General features: G+C 50.5%; 2 protein-coding genes and 1 pseudogene across 3 annotated transcripts in view; 1 reads left to right on the top strand and 2 right to left on the bottom strand.

Moving 5' to 3' along the window:
• LOC148819259 (uncharacterized) overlaps nt 1-23,350 on the bottom strand; it is a 78,993-nt gene that overhangs the window by 44,984 nt on the left and 10,659 nt on the right. The gene's annotated exons all lie outside the window — the stretch shown is intronic.
• LOC148819261 (neutral alpha-glucosidase AB-like) lies at nt 2,538-9,249 on the bottom strand. The gene is made up of 5 exons (XM_088935430.1): nt 9,203-9,249; nt 5,552-5,662; nt 5,275-5,383; nt 4,946-5,073; nt 2,538-4,675 (listed from the first exon to the last, which is right to left on the bottom strand). The coding sequence occupies exons 1-5, from the start codon at nt 9,220-9,222 to the stop codon at nt 4,525-4,527; spliced, it is 519 nt and encodes a 172-aa protein (XP_088791556.1). The 5' UTR covers nt 9,223-9,249; the 3' UTR covers nt 2,538-4,524.
• Nucleotides 11,290-22,470, top strand: LOC148819260 (rab5 GDP/GTP exchange factor-like; annotated as a pseudogene). Its single transcript, XR_016094334.1, has 9 exons — nt 11,290-11,919; nt 13,386-13,550; nt 15,475-15,614; nt 15,895-16,046; nt 16,350-16,419; nt 16,958-17,093; nt 17,555-17,649; nt 18,593-18,848; nt 19,510-22,470. The product of XR_016094334.1 is annotated as a rab5 GDP/GTP exchange factor-like (transcript).

The following is a 23,350-nucleotide window of genomic DNA, read 5'->3' as shown; positions in this document are numbered from 1 at the left end:
GCCCGGCCACCACTGCGTCACACCTCGCCAGGCCCGGCCACCACAGCGTCACACCTCGCAGCTGCTGGCGCACCTCACCGTGCCCGGCCACAACTGCGTCACACCCTGCAGCTGCCGGCGCACCTCACCGTGCCCGGCCACAACTGCGTCACACCTCGCCAGGCCCAGCCACCACTGCGTCACACCCTGCAGCTGCCGGCGCACCTCACCGTGCCCGGCCACAACTGCGTCACACCCTGCAGCTGCCAGCGCACCTCACCGTGCCCGGCCACAACTGCGTCACACCCTGCAGCTGCCGGCGCACCTCACCGCGCCCGGCCACCACTGCGTCACACCCTGCAGCTGCCGGCGCACCTCACCGTGCCCGGCCACAACTGCGTCACACCTCGCCAGGCCCGGCCACCACTGCGTCACACCCTGCAGCTGCCGGCGCACCTCACCGTGCCCGGCCACAACTGCGTCACACCCTGCAGCTGCCAGCGCACCTCACCATGCCCGGCCACAACTGCGTCACACCTCGCCAGGCCCGGCCACCACTGCGTCACACCTCACAGCTGCCGGCGCACCTCACCGTGCCCGGTCACAACTGTGTCACTCCCTGCAGCTGCCAGCGCACCTCACCGTGCCCGGCCACAACTGCGTCACACCTCGCCAGGCCTGGCCACCACTGCGTCATAACCCCACAGCCCCCAGAACCCCCACACACTGCCCAACGCTAACACATCGCATAGAACCCCCACACACCGCAAAAGCCCACACACCCCAGAACCCCCACACAAGGCCCAACACCCCCACAGCCCCCAGAACCACCACACACCGCCCAACGCCCACAGCCCCCAGAACCCCCACACACCGCCCAACGCCCACAGCCCCCAGAACCCCCACACACCGCCCCAATGCCCACACACACCACAGCCCCGAGAACCCTCACACACCGCCCAACGCCCACACATACCACAGCCCCCAGAACCCCCACACACCACCCAACGCCCACACTCCCCAGAACCCCCACACACCGCCCAATGCCCACACATACCACAGCCCCCAGAACCCCCACACATCGCCCAACGCCCACAGCCCCCAGAACCCCCACACACCGCCCCAATGCCCACACACACCACAGCCCCGAGAACCCTCACACACCACCCAACGCCCACACATACCACAGCCCCCAGAACCCCCACACACCACCCAACGCCCACACTCCCCAGGACCCCCACACACCGCCCAATGCCCACACATACCACAGCCCCCAGAACCCCCACACACCACCCAACGCCCACACCCCACAGCCCCCAGAACCCCCACACACCGCCCAACGCTCACAGCACCCAGAATCCCCACACACCGCCCAACGCCAACACACCCCCCAGAACCCCCACACACCGCCCAACGCCCACACCCCACAGCCCCCAGAACCCCCACACACCGCCCAACGCTCACAGCACCCAGAACCCCCACACACCGCCCAACGCCAACACACCCCCCAGAACCCCCACACACCGCCCATCGCCCACACACTCCCCAGAACCCCCACACACTGCCCAACGCCCACAGCACCCAGGAGCCCCACACACCGCCCAACACCCACACACCCACCACACACCCCCACAGCCCCATCCGCACACACCCCATTCTGGTAAGACCCGGCCTGGACTCGACTGCTGTGGAACTAGAGCCCAGTAGGCCCCGGCGCTGCTCAGAAGGAATTTCTTCACGATCGATCAGGAAGAGAGAATCCAACTACATCATTGCAGCACTGAGGCAAAGACCGCAGTCCGAACCCGCCGGGCCGGACCGCAGTCCGAACCCGCCGGGCCGGTCCGCAGTCCGAATTCACCGGGCCAGACCGGAGCCTGAACCCGCCGGACCAGACCGCAGTCTGAACCCGCCGGGCCGGTCCGCAGTCCGAATTCGCCGGGCCAGACCGGAGCCTGAACCCGCCGGACCAGACCGCAGTCTGAACCCGCCGGGCCGGTCCGCAGTCTGAATTCGCCGGGCCAGACCGGAGCCTGAACCCGCCGGGCCGGACCGCAGTCCAAACCCGCCGGGCCGGTCCGCAGTCCGAATTCGCCGGGCCAGACCGGAGCCTGAACCCGCCGGACCGGACCGTAGTCCGAATCCGCCGGGCCGGTCCGCAGTCCGAATTCGCCGGGCCAGACCGGAGCCTGAACCCGCCGGACCAGACCGCAGTCTGAACCCGCCGGGCCGGTCCGCAGTCTGAATTCGCCGGGCCGGACCGGAGCCTGAACCCGCCGGGCCGGACCGCAGTCCGAACCCGCCGGGCCGGTCCGCAGTCCGAATTCGCCGGGCCAGACCGGAGCCTGAACCCGCCGGACCAGACCGCAGTCTGAACCCGCCGGGCCGGTCCGCAGTCTGAATTCGCCGGGCCAGACCGGAGCCTGAACCCGCCGGGCCGGACCGCAGTCCGAACCCGCCGGACCGGACCGCAGTCCGAACCTGCCGGGCCAGACCGCAGTCTGAACCCGCCGGGCCGGTCCGCAATCCGAATCCGCCGGGCCAGACCGGAGCCTGAACCCGCTGGGCCGGACCGCAGTCCGAACCCGCCGGGCCAGACCGCAGTCTGAACCCGCCGGGCCGGACCGCAGTCCGAACCCACCGAACCGGACCGCAGTCCGAACCCGCCGGGCCAGACCGCAGTCTGAACCCGCCGGGCCGGACCGCAGTCCGAACCCACCGAACCGGACCGCAGTCCGAACCCGCCGGGCCAGACCGCAGTCTGAACCCGCCGGGCCGGACCGCAGTCCGAACCCACCGAACCGGACCGCAGTCCGAACCCGCCGGGCCAGACCGCAGTCTGAACCCGCCGGGCCGGACCGCAGTCCGAACCCACCAAACCGGACCGCAGTCCGAACCCGCCGGGCCAGACCGGAGCCTGAACCCGCCGGGCTGGACCGCAGTCCGAACCCGCCGGACCGGACCGCAGTCCGAACCCGCCGGGCCAGACCGCAGTCTGAACCCGCCGGGCCGGTCCGCAGTCCGAATCCGCCGGGCCAGACCGGAGCCTGAACCCGCTGGGCCGGACCGCAGTCCGAACCCGCCGGGCCAGACCGCAGTCCGAACCCGCCGGGCCGGACCGCAGTCCGAACCCACCGAACCGGACCGCAGTCCGAACCCGCCGGGCCAGACCGCAGTCTGAACCCGCCGGGCCGGACCGCAGTCCGAACCCACCGAACCCACCGAACCGGACCGCAGTCCGAACCCGCCGGGCCAGACCGCAGTCCGAACCCGCCGAACCGGACCGCAGTCCGAACCCGCCGGGCCAGACCGCAGTCTGAACCCGCCGGGCCGGTCCGCAGTCCGAATCCGCCGGGCCGGCCCGGAGCCGAACCCGCCGGACCGGACCGCAGTCCGAACCCGCCGGGCCGGCCCGCAGTCCGAACCCACCGGGCCGGACCGGAGCCTGAACCCGCCGGGCTGGACCGCAGTCCGAACCCGCCGGACCGGACCGCAGTCCGAACCCGCCGGGCCAGACCGCAGTCTGAACCCGCCGGGCCGGTCCGCAGTCCGAATCCGCCGGGCCAGACCGGAGCCTGAACCCGCTGGGCCGGACCGCAGTCCGAACCCGCCGGGCCAGACCGCAGTCCGAACCCGCCGGGCCGGACCGCAGTCCGAACCCACCGAACCGGACCGCAGTCCGAACCCGCCGGGCCAGACCGCAGTCTGAACCCGCCGGGCCGGACCGCAGTCCGAACCCACCGAACCCACCGAACCGGACCGCAGTCCGAACCCGCCGGGCCAGACCGCAGTCCGAACCCGCCGAACCGGACCGCAGTCCGAACCCGCCGGGCCAGACCGCAGTCTGAACCCGCCGGGCCGGTCCGCAGTCCGAATCCGCCGGGCCGGCCCGGAGCCGAACCCGCCGGACCGGACCGCAGTCCGAACCCGCCGGGCCGGCCCGCAGTCCGAACCCACCGGGCCGGACCGCAGCCAAGACCCACTAGGCCAGACCACAACCAGAGTCCTCCGGGCCAGACCAGAGTTAAGACTCGCCGATCCAGACCAGAGCCTGAACCCGCCGGGCCCCACAGTCCCATCCGCACACACCCCCACAGCCCCATCCGCACACACCCCCACAGTCCCATCCGCACACACCCCCACAGCCCCATCCGCACACACCCCCACAGCCCCACAGCCCCATCTGCACACCCCCCCACCCCAGGGCTCCTGCCGGCGGTGTTGGAGACGATGTCCACACAGGTCTGGGCCACGTTGAGCCAGAACAGGCCGAGAGTGCGGCGGGCACTGTCACTGTGGGTCTTGAAGGTCTCCCACATTCCTGACTGGTCCTCCTCCTTCTCCTGCTGCTGCTTCGTGGGGGGGGGAGGGGGGCAAGCGTTATCGAGGCGTCACTGACTGAGGAGCCCCAGAGCACCGGAACCTGGGACGCACAATCCCAGGATCCAGCAGGATCCGGACCAATCGAGTTTAAAGGATGCTGATCATGTTTCTATCACTTCTAGCTTTCTAATTCGGCTTTTCTGTATCCCTCAGAAATTAAACTCAAACGTAAAATATATTGCTTTTGTTTACTGCCTCGTTAAACAACAATCGAGCACGTGCTGCTCCAGTGCATTGTGGGATACTTGCCTTCTCTCCCACCTGTGCTCCGCCGTCCTGGGTCTCCGCTCCCTCCTCCTCCTTCTTCGTGTCACTGTAGCAACGAGATTCGGGGGGGGTGAGTGGTGTGAACGAGCGCTATGTACAAAGGGGGCGCCCCCTACGGGGCGGGTGGTTTCCTACAGGGAGGTGGTTTCCACAGCAACAGACAAGAGGCTTCACAGGAGGGAAAGCAGGGCAGCCAAACAGAACAGATACCCCCCCACCCTCTCGCCGTCCCGGGTCAGAGGTGCTGGCGAGTCCCACATGCAAGAAGGGACGTGAGGATCCGAACTGGGGTCCTGCCTGCGCGGGTCTTACTCACGGGTAAGCAGGTGGGTCACAGATCAGAACATCAGGAACCTCCATCTGGGGCCTCAGTGGCTTCAGCTCGTTGATCTTGATCCGGGTCATGTTGCCCTGTAGCCTGTACAGTTCCGGCAGCAGCTTCACCTGGGAGACACAGCATGGGTCAACCGCAGCAACCTCCGTCCACAACACTGACCTGGTCACCTGCCTCACCGGTCAGTTCCTCCTCAGTGACCTCTGCCCACTCGACACTGACCAGGTCACCCGCCCAGTGACCTCTGCCCCCCCCGGCACTGACACTGACCAGCTCAGCCCCGGCACTGGCTGGGGTGACCTGCTCCTCACCTTGTTGTTCTCGTTGAGCAGTTGCAGGGAGAGTCTGGAATCGCTGAGCTGCTGGGTGTCCAGTAGGGCTCTGTAGAGGGACTGGCCAGGCTGGACAGCCCACTGGCACCTGGGACAGAGGGACAGCGTGAGCACAGGCGCACGTACATGCACATGCACACACCAGAGAGTCTCACTGGGTGGTCGCAGAGACGACACTGGGGCTCTTTCTGCTGACCAGCTCAGACTGGTGTGAGGATCTCAGCAGAGGCAGGAGAATGGACGAGTTCACACTCACTTGCAGAAGGAGCTCTGCTTGCAGGTCTTGAAGTTAGTGCGATGCACAGCCTGTACCAGCTGGAGCCAGAGGGCTGAGAGAGTCAGTCCTGCCAGACAGAAACGCAGTATCCTGCAATAAAGGGAGAGAGACAGGGGACTGACCACACGGTCCCAGAGCCACACAGAGAGAGAGAGACAGGGGACTGACCCCACAGTCCCAGAGGCAACACTGATTGGACCCATCGGTCATGCTAATAAAGCACCTTGAACTGACGGGCGAATGCAGAAACACAGAGAGGAGATTGCTCCATATTTTAATCTATGTAAGATGACCAGGGGAAGGGTCATCCAGGACAGGTATCTACTCGACGTAGACCTGACCAAGATGGCCGCTAAGAGAAACCAGCTGACCCGCAGATGGAAAGGGCTCAGTCCGAAAAACAACAAGACACAGGTGTGTCTCATCAGGAAACAAAATATATATGCCCTGGAAACAGTGAACCAGTGCAGAAGCCAGTAGGTGAATTTGGTTGGTGTTGGTACAGATTTAAGCATAATGGATTTATGGAAGAAATAAAGGATTACAGTTTACGGTTTGTGATTTGGATATGGCGCGGATTTGTGGAACCTTACGGACTTTGGAACTCGGACTGAATAAGGATTGAGAGAACGGATTGTGGACTGGCTTGGAAGACGGAGGAACTGGAGATATGGAGAAAAACTCCACGAAAATTAAAGAAGAGAGTGTAGTGTGAGTACTTTTGTCTCTATTATATAATCCTTTCCCCCGGAGGCACCACATCTGGGATTAAAGCACAGCGCAGCTGGAGGCTCGGCCCTGCGTGTCCCCGGGAGACGGGTGCTGTGCTGTGCGCTTATTTTCAGCAGCCATATCACCCTGCAATTCACAGCTGGCAGCCCACTGAAGCTCAGCAGGTGTGAGCCTGGTCAGTACCAGGATGGGAGACCTCCTGGGAAAAACTAAGGTTGCTGCTGGAAATGGTGTTAGTGGGGCCAGCAGGGGGCGCTCACCCTGTGGTCCACGTGGGTCCTAATCCCCCACTAGCGATGGGAACACTATACTGTAAACAGGCACCGTTCTTCGGCTGAGACGTAAAACCGAGGTCCTGACTTGGTCCTGACACCACAGCTGATGTGTGGTGAGCGTTCTGGTGCACGGTGGCTGATGTCGCATCGTCAAGTTCAAGTTTGTCATTATACTCATATACAGGTACAGTGGTGTGAAAAAGTGTTTTCCCCCTTCCCGATTTCTTATTTTTTTGCATGTTTGTCACACTGAAATGTTTCAGATCATCTAACAAATTGAAATATTAGACAAAGAGAACACAAGTAAACACAAAATGCAGTTTTTAAATGAAGGTTTTTATTATTAAGGGAAAAAAAAATCCAAACCTACATGGCCCTGTGTGAAAAAGTGATTGCCCCCTAAACCTAATAACTGGTTGGGCCACCCTTAACAGCAACAACTGCAATCAAGCGTTCGCGATAACTGGCAATGAGTCTTTTACAGCGCTGTGGAGGAATTTTGGCCCACTCATCTTTGCAGAATTGTTGTAATTCAGCCACATTGGAGGGTTTTCGAGCCTTAACCGCTTTTTTAAGGTCATGCCACAACATCTCAATCGGATTCAGGTCAGGACTTTGACTAGGGCACTCCAAAGTCTTCATTTTGTTTTTCTTAAGCCATTCAGAGGTGGACTTGCTGGTGTGTTTTGGATCATTGTCCTGCTGCAGAACCCAAGTGCGCTTCAGCTTGAGGTCACGAACAGATGGCCGGACATTCTCCTTCAGGATTTTTTGGTAGACAGCAGAATTCATGGTTCCATTTACCACAGCAAGTCTTCCAGGTCCTGAATCAGCAAAACAGCCCCAGACCATCACACTACCACCACCATATTTTACTGTTGGTATGATGTTCCTTTTCTGAAATGCTGTGTTACTTTTACGCCAGATGTAATGGGACACACACCTTCCAAAAAGTTCAACTTTTGTCTCGTCAGTCCACAGAGTATTTTCCCCAAAAGTCTTGGGGATCATCAAGATGTTTTCTGGCAAAACTGAGACGAGCCTTTATGTTCTTTTTGCTCAGCAGTGGTTTTCGTCTTGGAACTCTGCCATGCAGGCCATTTTTGCCCAGTCTCTTTCTTATGGTGGAGTCGTGAACACTGACCTTAACTGAGGCAAGTGAAGCCTGCAGTTCTTTGGATGTTGTTGTGGGGTTTTTTGTGACCTCTTGGATGAGTCGTCGCTGCGCTCTTGGGGTAATTTTGGTCGGCCGGCCACTCCTGGGAAGGTTCACCACTGTTCCATGTTTTCGCCATTTGTGGATAATGGCTCTCACTGTGGTTCACTGGAGTCCCAAAGCTTTAGAAATGGCTTTATAACCTTTTCCAGACTGATAAATCTCAATTACTGTTTCTCATTTGTTCCTGAATTTGTTTGGATCGCAGCATGATGTCTAGCTTTTGAGGATCTTTTGGTCTACTTCACTTTGTCAGGCAGGTCCTATTTAAGTGATTTCTTGATTGAGAACAGGTGTGGCAGTAATCAGGCCTGGGTGTGGCTAGAGAAATTGAACTCAGCTTTCCAAAGAGGTGATAAACCACAGTTGATTTATGTTTTAACAGGGGGGGCAATCACTTTTTCACACAGGGCCATGTAGGTTTGGATTTTTTTTCCCTTAATAATAAAAACCTTCATGTAAAAACTGCATTTTGTGTTTACTTGTGTTCTCTTTGTCTAATATTTCAATTTGTTTGATGATCTGAAACATTTCAGTGTGACAAACATGCAAAAAAATAAGAAATCAGGAAGGGGGCAAACACTTTTTCACACCACTGTATATGGTATAACAAAATGCTATTTAGATAGCTCTCGGACAATAAGTAGTACAAAAAAACAATTCAATTGTTTAACATAAGAAAGACAGGGACAACAGGCAGTGTGCAAAACAACAAAGGTAACAGGTTATGTGCAAGAACATGCATTAACGGAATGAAATTATGGGGAGTGAGCTTTTGACATGTATGGTAGAGGTAGATTTTCAATGTGTGTTTAAGTTTTTGGTAAGAAAGAAGGTACTGTGAGGTTCAGATCATAGGTGAGAGTGAGAGAGGCTGGGAGTTTAATAGTTCGATAGTGCGGGGGTAAAAACTGTCTCCGAGTCTGGTAGTCCGGGCCCGAATGGTCCGGTATCATCCAGGTGGGGCTGCACATTGGGGGTGGTGGAGGGGAGTCCCTATTACCTGTAAAGTGCTTTAAGTGGAGTGTCCAGAAAAGCGCTATAGAAGTGTAAGCAATTATTATTTTCAGAGCCGGGAAGCCCGCCGAGACCCCGGGCTGCGTGATGCAACCAGGCCCAACCCGACCTCCCCCTCGCCGGCTGGCGTCGCATAACACTGGCCGGGCCAGCGAAACTAAACCCCTGATCTGCGGCCTAACCGCCTCCTCCATCCCCCCAGACCCGGCGCCCAGGAGCCCCTCCACCCGGCACCGCCGGCTCGGGGAACCCGCAGACCTTGGAGGACAGAGAGCAGCACCGCCAGCTTCCCTGCACACTCCGTGGTCGGACAGACCCCCAGCCGCCGCAGCCTCGTCTAATCCAGCACAGGAGGCAGGTAAACGAGCCGCCGGCGCCGCTACACCGTACCTCATAGAGTAAGTCGCCATCTTGATTCAAACCTGAGCTTTGCTCTCCCGATTCCTTTTCTGTATTCCGGCTTCTCGCGAGGTTACGTCAGCCTCCCCTGATTGGCCGGCTCGCAGCCTCGGCTCATGAATATGCATGAGCAAGGCTGAGGGAGGGGGGCGCACATGGCGGGACGCGATAGGTGGTTACGCGTACAGGTGTTTGTGTTCAAGACGGATCTCTGTCTTTACTGTTGCAAGAGCGAAGCTGCCTCAGGGCGCAGGGTGGCAGTGTAGGACGTGCCGAGGAAGTGGCGTAATTCTCGCTTGTTTTTTAGTTTCACTGCGTTAAAACTTCACTATGTAGGTTGTTGATTTGTAGATTCCAAGTGCGCAGCAGTCCGATCCAGGCCAGGTGTTCCCTGCGGCAGGGGACTGTGGTCCAGTGTACTGACCCCCCTGGACACCTCAGGGCAGTGTGACCCCCAGCACTGACCCCGCTGGACACCATCTGTTAACACCTGAAGAAGGCTCCACGGTCGAAACGTAGGTTTATTCCATGCTGGGGAAAAAAGAAAGAAAACAATTACTTGTTCCTTTGCAGCCTACGCATGCTGACGCAGCTACCCACCTGAACTACCATTTGTTTGTCTGCCTTACCACAATAAGCCCCAAAACTGAGATAATCCAGCGCTGTTTGAGCACCAATGCTGACATGTGACACATCAATTTTACTTTTTTTTTGGTTACATCTGACTTATTATGTATTAAACTGCTGAGTGCTTCACATTTGTTCATTAAAGTGAACCCAGTTTTTAATGCCATGGCTTTAACATCACAATTTTCTGAGCAACACAGAAACCCTACAGATTCAGTATCTCTGTCATTCTGTCATACCTACACAAAGTTAAGCTGCTCAGTGCAAGCATCGCACTCCACCTTTGTTTTTTTTGGCTGTTGGGTGATTTAGATGCATAACGGTTTCTGCCTTTTCAAAACAGTGCCAGTCATCCACTCTGTGTCTAAGAACTGTTTTTTTATTGTACGCTTACTCCCTGTCACAGCTATGGTTTTGGTCGCAATACTATGATCTTCAGTGTCAGCATTACTTTGGATGGGATCACGGTTGTTGTTGACACTTTTCCCTGCCCATCACTGCACGGTCCCAGTCTGGGAACAGCAAGTGGTCTTATAAACCCCAGCAGCTTTAGCAGAGACACTTATCTGAGAAAACCATGGTGATGTACTAAATTAGCTGAGGATCTGTAGAGTAGATCTGAAATATTTTTGAAGAGGCACACATTTTTGTTTGGCTGGGAGGGGAGTGAGACTGCTCCCTGCCCATCGCTGCACAGTCCCAGTCTGGGAATAGGAGGTGCTCTATAAACCCCAGCAGTTTTGACAGAGACACCTAGCTGCCAAAAACAAGGTGATTTACTATTAGCTGAGGGTCTGTGCAATAGATTCCATCCACCTGTGGAGAGGCACAAATTTTCCCCATCCAATTCTGCACTGCAGTTTTTCTAGAGGTGATCCACCCAGACCAAAAATATTAATAAAGACTTAAAAGGGAATGAAGAAGGGTGATTTGCTATTGGCTGACTGTCTTAACATTGTATGTCTCACCACTTTTGGTGGTGCAAAAAAAGTTTTTGTCCCTGGTTATAGTTTAAAAAAACGATTGAATTTAAATATAATAATTTGATTTAATAACACATTTCAGATACAGCTCCTTTAAAAGCTTGCATCTTAAAACCCTTTTCACTGAACAGAAAAAAAAAACATTTCTAGGAAAAATATAGCGATGACAATTTTTACAGTAGTATAAATGGAAGAAAGGTGCTGTAAAATTCATAAAAAATGAATCATCTTAGATTTGTCAAACGTGGAGATTAGTGGAGGCGATTTAAAATGAAAAAAGGACCCTCTCAAATTTTAGCTGAATGTTCAAGGAATTACAGTTAACCATGAAGAAATAACAAAGCAGGTGTTTCAGCTGCTTGTCACTTCGCTTAATGTTGCTATACTCCTCATATGCTACTGTGGCAGCTGAAAGTCTTCTACTTTGATTGAAATTCGGCTATTTGCATACACTTCCGGATCATTCGTGACGCTTAGTGTAGCATTTCCGGGTTACGGACGAAGCACCAAGAGACAGAAGAGGGTGAATCGTACTTTATCTCGAACTTGATTTATCTGTCAGCTTCGTTCATACACCGGTGTTGCAGTAAAGTGTAGGCACTGCTGCCGTCCAGCCCGATGAGTTGCCCTTCAACCCTCTTTTTGCTGTGTTTGGGACAGTGGGGTGGGAAATCGGATCTGACAGCCTCTGTAAACATCAAGACATCACGCACCGGCATTTGCGGAAACTCCGGGAAACAAGCAAAAGTTGTCTGGGCTGATAGCAGTAAAACGCCGGAAAAAAAGACGACATGCATCTAGCAAAAAAAAACTCCAAGAAAAAACAGGCTGTTTTTCTCTTTAATTTGCATTTGAGATCCGGGGGAGAAAATGTCTGGGTTTGATCGATTTTATTTTCTAAGTTATTAAAAATGATTGTACAACAACAGGGCATCACTCACTTTCGGTGCCTAGGGCGGCGGATATAAAGCCTATTTGAAAACTAGTTAAATATGGAAAACTTAAATAAAGATAACTAGTCTAGTATATAACTCGTCTCCTACAACGAGATCGCATACGGGCGGCGATTGGTGTAATCTTAGCTTCAGCTTTGTGCAGGTAATTTACAACGAAAATATATTTTTTGAAGAGTATTTTATATCTTCGATTTTCGAACTTTTAGGAATTTTCGTTGAAGTAACGATTATACGCGTTGCTGTCTTTGTTCGTTGATGACTTTTATTGCATTAAGAAAATTGCATTGCTGACACGTTTCCAGAGTGCTGCCACTATCCAGAGATGAAACCCTTATCAACACTGATGTGCGGAGGAAAGGCGTTCAGAGATCAGTGCGGGCAGCTTTCCTTCACTGATTTATGAAAAATATGACGCAGCAGGTTAATTTGTGAAATTCAAAGTACTTGTAAGAGAGTGACGTTCATCTTTAACCTGCTAGAATCTGGTGATTAAACGAATCCGGGATTTATTGGCAAGTAGGCCTACACCAAGGTGGAGTTTGAGTCGCTTTAGTTTTTTTTTTTCTAAAACTCATCGCTTTTCCTGTAATAAATATTTTTTCATAATTTTTTTTATTAAACTTATAAAGAATTTACAAATACAAGTACAACCAGAGGATCAAAAACAGGTACAATAGAAAAAAACCCAAACAGAAAAAAAAACATTCAACCGCCAGAGGTAATGAAGTAAATTGTGTGATCAAATTGTATTTTTAACATATATCATATGTTTTCCTTGCTTTATTATTTCTCAAATTTTGTATAGAATTTAAATAGTGTTTCAGCTCCACCTCAAAAGTACTAAAAAGGGGATTATTAGACCATTTTGATTTATGGATGTGAAATGACTAATAAATTGACTATAAATAAATGCTCTTTTTCCAAATTTTCTATTAAACAGTACAATAAAATATCAAAATCCTTAAATCTAAAAAACACCTTTAACTGCCTGCAAACAAAACTCTGGAAGTCCGTCCAAAACAACTTCACAAACACACACCTTACAAATAAGTGCACAAAAGATTCCCTTTCAGCCCGACAAAAAACACACAGATCATCCTGCTCAGGTTTAAATTTAGAGAGCACTAATTTAACTGAATAAAACTTATGAACAATTTTAAACGATATCTCTAACTTTATTTGTAATACCTATCAAATAAATATCCCAATATCTATCAGGAGTTGTCCAAACTAACTTCCAGTTTATATTTTGAAATATTGCATTCCAAAAAGATAAACCAGAAGGGATAAGATGGGGTTTACAAAGATTCCTTATATGAGTATTGTTACATTTCTTGTCCTCTCTTCCTGTAAATCTGAGGCATCTAGCGAGCAAGGCATGACTTCAGGCTGTCCCGTGACGCAGGAATGCTCTAGGTATTGCCCTACTTATAGTACACTGTACGCTCAACATTTAAGCTTCCCATGTGTTACTTAACCCATAACCTGGTGTTTTTGTTCTGGATTTTAGTTTTGATTCAATTCAGTTTATTTATCTGAGGACAAAGCTTGCCACTTGTGAAACTACAGTTCGCTGTGACATTAACAAGCCGTGACCCCTGTTTCCAGGCCAGGAGGAATGTGGGCGGAACCCAGGGGAATTCACGTGGACCAGTCGGAGCTGCTGTGCAAAGATGGCTGTGGTTACTATGGCAACCCCGCGTGGCAGGGCTGCTGCTCCAAGTGCTGGCGAGAGAGGTCTCGCAGGGCGCAGGCCTGCAGGCAGCACAGCAGGTAGGGCCCACGGCGGACCGCACTGCCTGAGTACACGTCCCGGGGCCGTGTCCCCGAGCCCTGCCTTTAATAACTGCGTCGCACGACTCAAAAAGAGTCGTTTTCAGGAAGCTTTCAGTGGTGTATCACCGTCCTTCTTGCATGTTTCTGTGTTCTTGTGAAAACATTCTAAAGCTCGTGATCAAAAAAAATGCTGCTTTTCTTCAGCTGTGATGCTGTTGACCACCTGCAGCTGCTCCCAAATTCTTGGCACAATATGTGCACACGATGTGGACTAACTGAATTGTGCAGATGGTATTTGGTGGGATCTGTTCATTCTTCAGGGCTTGGCGATTGTTTTGAATGTACAAATGTTGGTTAAATACCGAGCTTAAGTGTTTCCTATGGAATTGCATCTCACATTCACTTAAAAAAAAAAGAAAAATAGGTCAATCGCAGTGAACTTGTAGATTTGTTACAGAGCTGCGTACTAAGTTGAGTATTACTGGTATGGTACAGTCTCGGCACCATCCCCAACTGCACACTCAAGTGCAGCAAAAAAACCTGTGGAACAAGGTTGGAGACCAGCTGATCCCGTTCTTAGTACAGCATGAAGAAATAGAGAATAGTTGAATTATTCAGTCCAGTGAACTATTACGTGGGTCATCGTTAAGATATATTTATTACGGCCTCTCCCATATATAGCTGGACGGTCTTGGATATTTGATATTATCCCTGCTCCCCTCTAGGTTTTTAGTAAAGAAATGTACGCGTTTGTACGCTGAAATCCTCCAGATGAGAGCATGCAGCTACCTTTGCAATTTTTTATCAGTTTCATGGAGCCATGAAACCAGTACAGCAGCTCTGGGTTTAAATGTGATCATGTACTTTGCCACACTGGCTTACATTTTCATTTCTAAATGATATGGAAACACCTAAGGCACAGGAGAGAACACAGGGATATTTTTTTTGCGATAAGCTACATTTATGTGTAAGCAGTTCTTACTTGTCCTCTCCTAATTTTCCACCTGTGTTGACCCTACTTATCCCCAGAACAAGATTTTTGTGTTGACCTTTTCAAGTGTTTTTCAAGCACGTCTGTTAGCTTGTATATATCTTGAATGTACGTTTGGACGGCAGGGTGGTGCAGTGGTCAGCGTTGCTGCCTCGCAGAGCTGGGGCCCTGGGTTCGATTCAAGGAGAGTTTCTTTGTGGAGTTTGCCCTGCCTGCGTTCTTGTGGGTTTCCTCCAGCTGCTCCGGTTTCCTCCCACAGTCCAAAGACCTGCTGCTAGGACAAGCTGCTAGGCTTCTGGGAAAACGGGCCCTGGTGTGAGTGCGTGTTTGTGTCTGTGTGGTGGACTGGCGACCTGACTTGCATTTGTTGCTTGACAGGATAGGCTCCGGCTCCCCCTCAACCCTGTATTGGAGAAAGATGACATAATTCTGTATCCCTCCAGTGCCGTGTTCTTATAAGGAGTGTATTTATCTCTTGTGCATTAGAGAGATTGGGGTTCACGTGTGCACTAATTGATTGTGTGTACATGTGAGCTTCAGTGCGCAGCCTGTGTACATTTGAAGAAAGCATGTGCTTTTGGTACAAGGTGACAAGTGAAAAGAGACCATTGGGCTCATCATTTGTTTGGTTGCTAGTACAGCATTGAACATCATCTCATTCAACCCTTTTTTAAAAGATCCCAGGGAATCTGTTTCATGTATATGGCTAGGTTCTCTGTTCCAAATACCTTCCACCCTTTCTTCTTGTTCTCCGATACTTATTTTGCTGGTTTGGTTTGCCCTGAATTAGTTTCCTGCCTAGATCTTGCCAGTACTTTACAGGATGCGCTCGTTGCTTTCTGACTTCCCGTGGCCGGTGTGCCCTGGGGTGTGTAGATCTTCGCTCTGCGATGGCTAAGCGTGTGTGGGGTTGCTGTTTTGTGTCCACAGCCCTAGCCCCGGTGTGGAAGGGGGCTCAGCCATCACCTTCTTCAAGTTCGAGGAGAAGAAGAGCACAGAAAAGGGGCGACGAGTCAACACCATGAAGAGGCTTTTCTGGGGCCCTTCTTCCTCTCCGAAGAAACCCAACGGTGAGATGGTCCTCTACATAGCTCAAAACACAAAGGCGTCATTTTCTCAAAATGAGCCACAGGCTTTTAAATTCACCCATCACCTGACTAGTAAACTAAGGACAGTGTTTGTTTCACAGATTTCCTGTGAAATCTAGTTTGGCTCTGAAGTGAGTGTCAGTTGTGCTGTTCTGTTTTTATCAATGGGCGGCTCTCTGAGCCTGGGCTTTACCAGTCAAGCTCCTTCATCCCCTTGCAGGGTTTTTGGTTTTACTAATATCTGTCTCCTCTCTGTCCCCAGAGCCCACAGAGAGCCAGTCTGCTGCCCTAAAGGCGTTTCAGAGCCTCCAGCCTGGAGACTTTACTAATTTCCTCAAGCTGCTGTGCAAGCCGTTCTCCCAGAGCCTGTAGTCGCGCTGCACGGCCTTTGTCAACACCATGGAGGCCTACCATGTAATAGCCCCTCTCACCGACTACCTGTCTCTGTCCACGTCTCTGCCAGTCTCCCATCTGTATTTCTGCTCCCAGACTGCCTGTCACTCACAGCCTGTCTCCTGCCACCTCTCACCCTCCCCACTCTCTCCTTCCTCCTCTAGCCCACTGTGCCCCAGGTCTGCTAACGCTTTGTCCAGTGCCCTCTCACACTGCTTCTCTGAGAAGGTGAGGCAGCAGACCTCTTTCTAGTGTCACTGAGATGAAGAGCTTAGAACCTGGAAGAACTTGGCATTGGCTGATCCCCCGTCTGTCTCTTTGTAGGATCTGCTGGTACAGAAACAGTGGGATCTGGTGCAGGATTTTTATCAGAGTATCGCCGGACACTTCAGCAGTGAGTAAAAAGCAGTTGGAGGTGTATAATACAATTTTGTATGAACTTGTGTATCTTATGGTTGGCCCCCATTATTTAACTAAAGAACAACTGAGTGGTCTCATGTGCTGTGTGTCTGACGGGACTGAATGGCCTTATGTATAAACTGTCTTGTTTGGTTGATTGTCAGTAGCGTAGTGACACAAGGGCCAGATTTTGCAGCAAATTGGGCTGGATGTGTTGGATCCAGACCTTTGCTGAAACAGTTTGTTACACAGTTTTCGGTACAGTTGAGATCTGGGATTTGTTCTGGTCAAGAAAGGGATAGAAGTCTTTTTCGTGCTGTTCTAGTCTGCCGTGTTGCCTGTACCCATAGAGAGAGACTGACCGATTGAACCCAAAGGTTCTGTGGAGCACAGAACCGATACGTGTGAGAGGAATGCCTGTTGCACGCCTGAAAGAGCGCTTGGCTGTGGCTTGGTTGTGCACATGCAGTGAGCTGGAGGAAGGGTGTGGGATTCCCTCGGGCTCGAGCTGCTGCCCCCCCTCTGTCCCGCAGGCCTCTCCGAGGAGCAGACGGTGCAGATGATGGAGCACATTGAAAAGCTGATCATGACGCGTCTGCACAAGTGGGTGTTCTGCCACGACAGCTCTGACGATGAGCAGAAAGACCTGGCCCTGCAGAGGAGGATCCGGTGAGACTCGGACCACAGACCTGGAAGCCCGCTGAGTACAGCTCAGTAACAGTCATCCTTTTATAGGCTGTTGTTCATAACAGATGCTGAAAATCCCAGAATACATCACCAAGTGGACAGCTAATCCTCTGGAGGAAATTTACACAAATAGGCTGAAATTATTCCATAAAGTCAAAATCTCATTCAGGCTTACAGGGTGTAGGAAGGCAAGATATCATTCCTTAAGCCATGTGGGTTAAAACAAAATTTGTATCTCAGATTGCATACCTGCTAAACCACTGAAGGTTAGGCCCAGAGTCCAGAAAATCACCACATGAGTTTTTCTAATGAGGTGGACTATAATTGGACAGAGGTCTTTCCTTCTGTATTAGGTTTAGGAATGTCTGAAGCAGCCTTTTACTATTACATCTACACTGCCTAACTAGTTACTAAGCTGATCTTTGCCACTGCTATTTCCACAGATCTCTCAGCTGGGTGACCCCTCAGATGCTTCATGTTCCCATTAAAGGGGAGAGGTTAGAGGTCAACAGTGACGCCCTCCTGCCTGCCATCACAGGTGAGTTTTTTTTTAAGAAGGTAACTTTTAATTTCTCACTGATTAATAACAGAATATGGCTCTGTTGTTGTGCACTGAAATGTATGTAGATGCTATGCCTTATGCTGTTCTGTCCTCACCATCTCCGTTCGATATCTTAGGCTTTTTTAATTATTTTGTTCAGCTGGTACGTTCCATTGTGCTATTTTGAATTTATTTTTACAGAACAACAGGGTAAAGTGCACACAAAACCAGACAGCTTTGTATAATAGTCCTTGATAGATGACCACTTGAAGGCCTGCACATTCATGGAACCCAGTGACCCCAGTGGCTCTCTACCAGTGTCAGACAGGATCAGGGCATCATGTCTGGCCAGGCCACTGAGCATGACTTTTCATTGAGCACATAAGCGATCTGTGCTCAAGAGTTCTGATTAAACTCACTTCCTGGAACGCCTTCAAATGTATCTATGCCTTGAATGTGTAATAGTCCTGAACACCAGGATCACCTGTCTTGTCAACACTTTGAGTAGCTGTCACTGTCCTACATGGGGCTGTAGCTAGTTAGCCACTCTTATACTCTACCAATGGTCAGCATTGCTGCGTCACAATGCTGGGGCCCTGGGTTCAATTACAGGCCTGGGGTGCTGTCTGTGTGGAGTTTGCATGCTCTGCCCATGCTCTCTTAGGTTTCCTCTGGGTGCTCCAGTTTCCTTCCACAGTCCAAAGACATACTGGCAGGTTAACGGGCTTCTGGGAATGCTGGCCCAGTTGTGAGTATGTGCGTGTCCGGTCCAGGCTGTATCTTGCCCTGTGCCTGTTCCTTGCTGGAATAGACTCCAGCTCCTCCTGTGACTCGGAATTGGAAGCAGCGATTAGAACATTAGTGGATGAAGAGAGATTCTGAAACTTCCCGAACCCCAGTGGCCGTACGATGAAGGCATTTCGCCCCCTGCTCTCGGCAGCGATAATCGAGATGGACGCCCGGCGAGCGCCGCAGGACAAGCTGGCCTGCGTCTCCAAGTGCAACCAGAGTGTCTTCCGGGTGCTGGCCTCCAGAAGCTCGGAGCCGGCGAGCGCCGACGACTTCTGTCCGGCATGATCCTGGTGGTGCTGAAGGCCAGCCCGCCCCGGCTGCACTCCAACACGCAGTACATCACCCGCTTCGGCCTGCCGCACAGCCTCATGGCCGGGGCGTCCGGCTACTATTTCACCAACCTGGTGAGTCCAGCTGCGGGACCGCGGGCCTCTGCGGCCCAGAGCTTCCCCAGAGCGTCCCCAGACTTTCGCACTCCCGTGACGATTTTGCCGAGATCTTCAGGAATCTCTTTTGAACGGGGCGTGGCGTGGCTCTGAGGGTCTGTATGGGTGGGGCTTCACTGGTGACGATGACGATGATGAACAGCTGAGTTTCTTTTACACCGAGCAGGGCTGATGCAAATAAGCCCCGGTTACTTAATCAAGTATTCACACAGACCGCCTTAGTTATGCCTTTTAGTTGAATTGATTGAACTAGGGGGGACTTTTACACACAGGGACACTGGAAGTTGGATGACTGTTCCTGAAATTAATGAAACAAGTACCAAATGTTGGTGTTATTTGTTCACTCAGACTGTCTGTATACATCATTAGGACCCACATGAAGCACTGTCAATATTCCATAGGAAGAAAATGCAGGAAGGGGTGAATGCTTTTCACGAGACTGTATATGCAAGAAGAAACTAAAAATTAATGAACCACATGTGTACTGTAAGCAAGTCCTGTAAAAATTAACCATTTGACGTTCCTTTTATCATCTTGTGTATCATATGTCTATGTTGCGTCCTGTCTGTTCACCCAGAAACTGTTTAAAACTGAAGCCAGGTCTCTGCTCTCCCGGCAGTGCTGCGCTGTGGCCTTCATCGAGAAGCTGGACGGCCCGGCCCTGAACCTGAGCGCTGAGGAGTTCGAGGGGTACATGCAGGGCAAGCGCGCGGCCCCGCGGGACGCGGAGACGGATTGCGAGGGGCTTCGGAGGGCCAGGAAGAACCGGCAGCTCCTGGCGGAGGTGGCGAGCCGGCAGGAGCAGCTGGCGGAGGGGGCGCAGGCCCTGCAGGCAGACCTGGCGCGGTGGGTGCAGGCAGTGCAGACGCAGGTGGAGGAAATCCAGGCCAAGGTCCCCCTGAACTTCACATGCACAGAGCCCCCGAGTCAGAGCTAGCTTCAGGGGCGTGGCCTGCCTGGGCGTCTGGATGTTCGCTTCTGAAACTTCAACCCCAGGTATTACTTTTGGTAAAATGGGTTTACAAATTACTGGGCTGAAGTTCAAGGCTTTGGTGTTTGAGACCTTATTGTAACAGTTCTGTGGAAAACAGGAAACCAAGTAACACGGTTTGATTTCTGGCTTCTGTCTCGAAGTGTTAGGTTTTGGCGACCAGCCCTTCAGCTGGGACTTTTGCAAACACCAGTGTTTTATCTTCAGTCCATTGCCAAGAACACAGCTATACCAGGGTGCAGGGTAACTCAATAGGTTTTCCTCGTGAAGGGCCAGCGCAGGGGGATGCTTCTTGGATCGGGCAGGCACTCTGAAGCAGGCCTGAGGGGTCCTGCTACACTAGGGTAGCACTGTTCAGTAAACTCAGAGAGGTCTCATTGACAAATTTGTTTTCTCAGAGGCTGCATTTACTGCACGTTGAACATGTTTTAGTTAGGAAAGTGTCAGCTGTGAGGTACCAGTAGTTCATTCTACAGTTGTACCTGCCTGCTTGCTTTCTCTGTGACACACCAATAAAGATGAGTATTTTGTTTCCTACTTAGTTATGAATATTTAAGCGCTGGAAGTCTTAAACAATACTTAAGAGTGGTTACTACTCAGGTACCTACATCTTTGCACCTTTTTTCATTTTTCTCTGAATTATCGTCAGTTGAATCCTACGTGATCTTAGCCGCATATTTATTGTTTTTGTTTGTCGACTGTGAAGCACAGGAGTCTTTTGGCTGCTTAACCTAAACCGGCCTTTAAATAATCAGAATTGCTTCATTCCCAGGGCAGAGGGGAAGTAAAACATGCTCTGGGGAAAAAAAGGGTTTGCTTTGTAAACCCAGGTAATTGTACTGGTGCGACGATTTCTAGATCTTTTGGAGTTATAGAGACAAGGGGAGTGGGTGTAGAAAAAAAACCCTCTTTCAACAGCAGTCTGATACGTGTAGTGAAGTGCCATATTTATACAACGCAGAGCTTTAACCTGAGTTTGAAGTGCAGTATTCAAGAACTGTTATTTGATTGTAACCAAAAATAACCAATGCTTCCCTCTTGTGGTGGAATGCAAGTATTACAGCACTCAAGTAAAAGACAAAGAGACAGGTCTGTAATTTAAGGAACAGGTCATCAATTCTGCTAGTCTCATTTCAGCAGCCTCTTTCTTGTACTTTTTAAAATGAATCAGGGTGCTCAATAGAAGAACATGTCTAAATTATTTTGTTTGTAGTGGAGTAGAGAAAGTTTGACATTTCTGATTTTTTTTGTCTTTCCTCAAGCGCCTTTGCGTATAAATAATGAAGTCGGGACCTTCCACCTCGGTGCCTTTTCTTATGAAGCTGGTATTGGTATTAGACTGTGATGTCCTGTTAAAGTCTGTCTCTGAGTGTAAGCTCTGTGTTATTGGTGTTCCTTAACTTTATCCCACGTATGTACTCAAGTTATGTAACTTAACAGGCCCGACCGTGGGTGGGAAAATGATTATTTTATAACAATTTGGTAAGCGATCAGAGGACAATCGCCTACCCCACCTATGGGTCCCAGTCTCCAGGGCCTCAAGAGCCTCTGGAATAAATGTAATGTTCTCGTGAAAACAGCCACTATCTCAACCCAAATTCATGACGATAGAGTGCTTGGCAGCACTGCCTGAAAACATAACTTCAGGCAGCTGGGACTCTAGCAACTATGAAATCTAGAAAGGAAAGCAGTGCATCACAACCCTTGTAACCATAGTGGTACAAGAACAAATAACTATTAACCAACTACTTGTATTTTGGAACAAGTTACAGTGTAAGCATACTAGTGCTTTCTGAATTAATCTCCAGCTGCCGCAGGCTGCTGTGTGCAGTTTCAGCAGGGCTAAAAAATGAGGAGGTATACGGAAGATACTCGTGCAACTTTCTGGGGGAGTGGGGGGTGGGTGAAGTGGGTTCACAATGATTGTGTTCAGTAAACAAAGCCACTAGCACAAGTCCTTGTGTTGTGTACAAGCAGTCTGCGTAGTGCTTGTGATGTTTACTGGTGACATGAAGTTTTGAATAAAGCACATGAAGAACCGATATGAATGTGTATTAACAATAAATTCTTATTCTCTCGTGCCGTGTCTTTTGGAATTGTCACCCTATACTTTAAAATGCTTGCATCAAATAATAGAAATACCTGTGCCTCTGAACTTTTTTTCATGCACATTTGAACTGTTTCACCATATTTATTTTATGTTGTTAAATGTTTTTTTGTTGTCATCCCTTTAATAATCATTCTAAATTGAGTTATGTTCTCAACTTCAGTACATTCCATGTCTGGAACATGTTTGCACATGGATAGAAGCTCCTTTCTGTTCCTTCTACAGTAGTTTTCCATGTGCATTTCATATCCAGAAACAGAATTACTGAAAATGTAAAGACTACCTTGCGCAGGACACATGCCCTCTGCTTTTGTTTTCAGAGCTGTAATTAAGATTTGTAAGATGCATAATCACTTGTAAAACAGAAACAGGTTCCTGCCAACCCTGAAGCTGTCTAAAATACCTCTGGTGCTCTGGCAGTCACCTTTCCTTTCTCATAAAAACTAAAGCCTATTTTTATCCAATAAAATGTCTTCTCAGAATGTACAGAGTTTTCTTTTTAAGGAAAATCATAAAACAATGAACATATTTAATTTTTAAAAGTGAAGCCAGGTGAGCTGTTATACTGAAACACTAAGAAATCACACATGAAACTGATTCTCCCTCCTTAGAGTTTTTAGGTTTAGGGTTTTAACTTTTACAGCTCAGTGTTTCCAATAATCTGTCCATCACAGTATCTCAAAAAAATCAATCCACCATTTTTAATAAACCACTTATTTCTTCTTTAACATTGTTAAAATAATTCTAAAAAAACCAAAACCTGTTGTTTCAGAGAAGGCAGAGGATCAGAAAAAATTGTATACTGAACTGTACGCACATTAGCCTGTTTCTGGGTAATCTGAAATTGAAATGATCCTCCTTCAATGTGTTGAACACAACCATGAGTTGGAATTTGGTGTATTAATCAGATTGGACTGAAATAAAAACATTATACTGATAATCCAGTAAACACTTTGGCTTGAGGGCATCCCTGTGGAGGTAGCCCACACTTTTGGTTGATAAACTGTATTTCTTTTGAAGGTGTTGAACTGTCCTCTCAACATGAACATGGACAGTTAACAGATCCCAGCAGGCAGACTGTTCAGGCTGCAAATCACAGAACCCAAGAAACGTATATGGGTCAATCAGGCTGGATTACAACGGTTAACAGGCTGTAATCAAAACTGAGAACAGGCAACAACAAAGATGGACTGTTAACACTAGTTATACAGTTTACACTTTACAGATAGTATTATTTCCTGACCTATTCATATACATGCTCTAATCTTGTTAAGGGAACAATTGTGGCACTATTTCTTGTGCCTTTAACAGACCCCAAAAGAGCAAAATCTGATCCTGCTGGGCTCAAACGTAGCTAGAAAA

Source organism: Atractosteus spatula, chromosome 17 (assembly GCF_055471065.1).
Source record: "Atractosteus spatula isolate fAtrSpa1 chromosome 17, fAtrSpa1.hap1, whole genome shotgun sequence".
Taxonomy (NCBI): domain Eukaryota; kingdom Metazoa; phylum Chordata; class Actinopteri; order Semionotiformes; family Lepisosteidae; genus Atractosteus; species Atractosteus spatula.
This window is presented reverse-complemented; position numbering and strand designations above follow the sequence as displayed.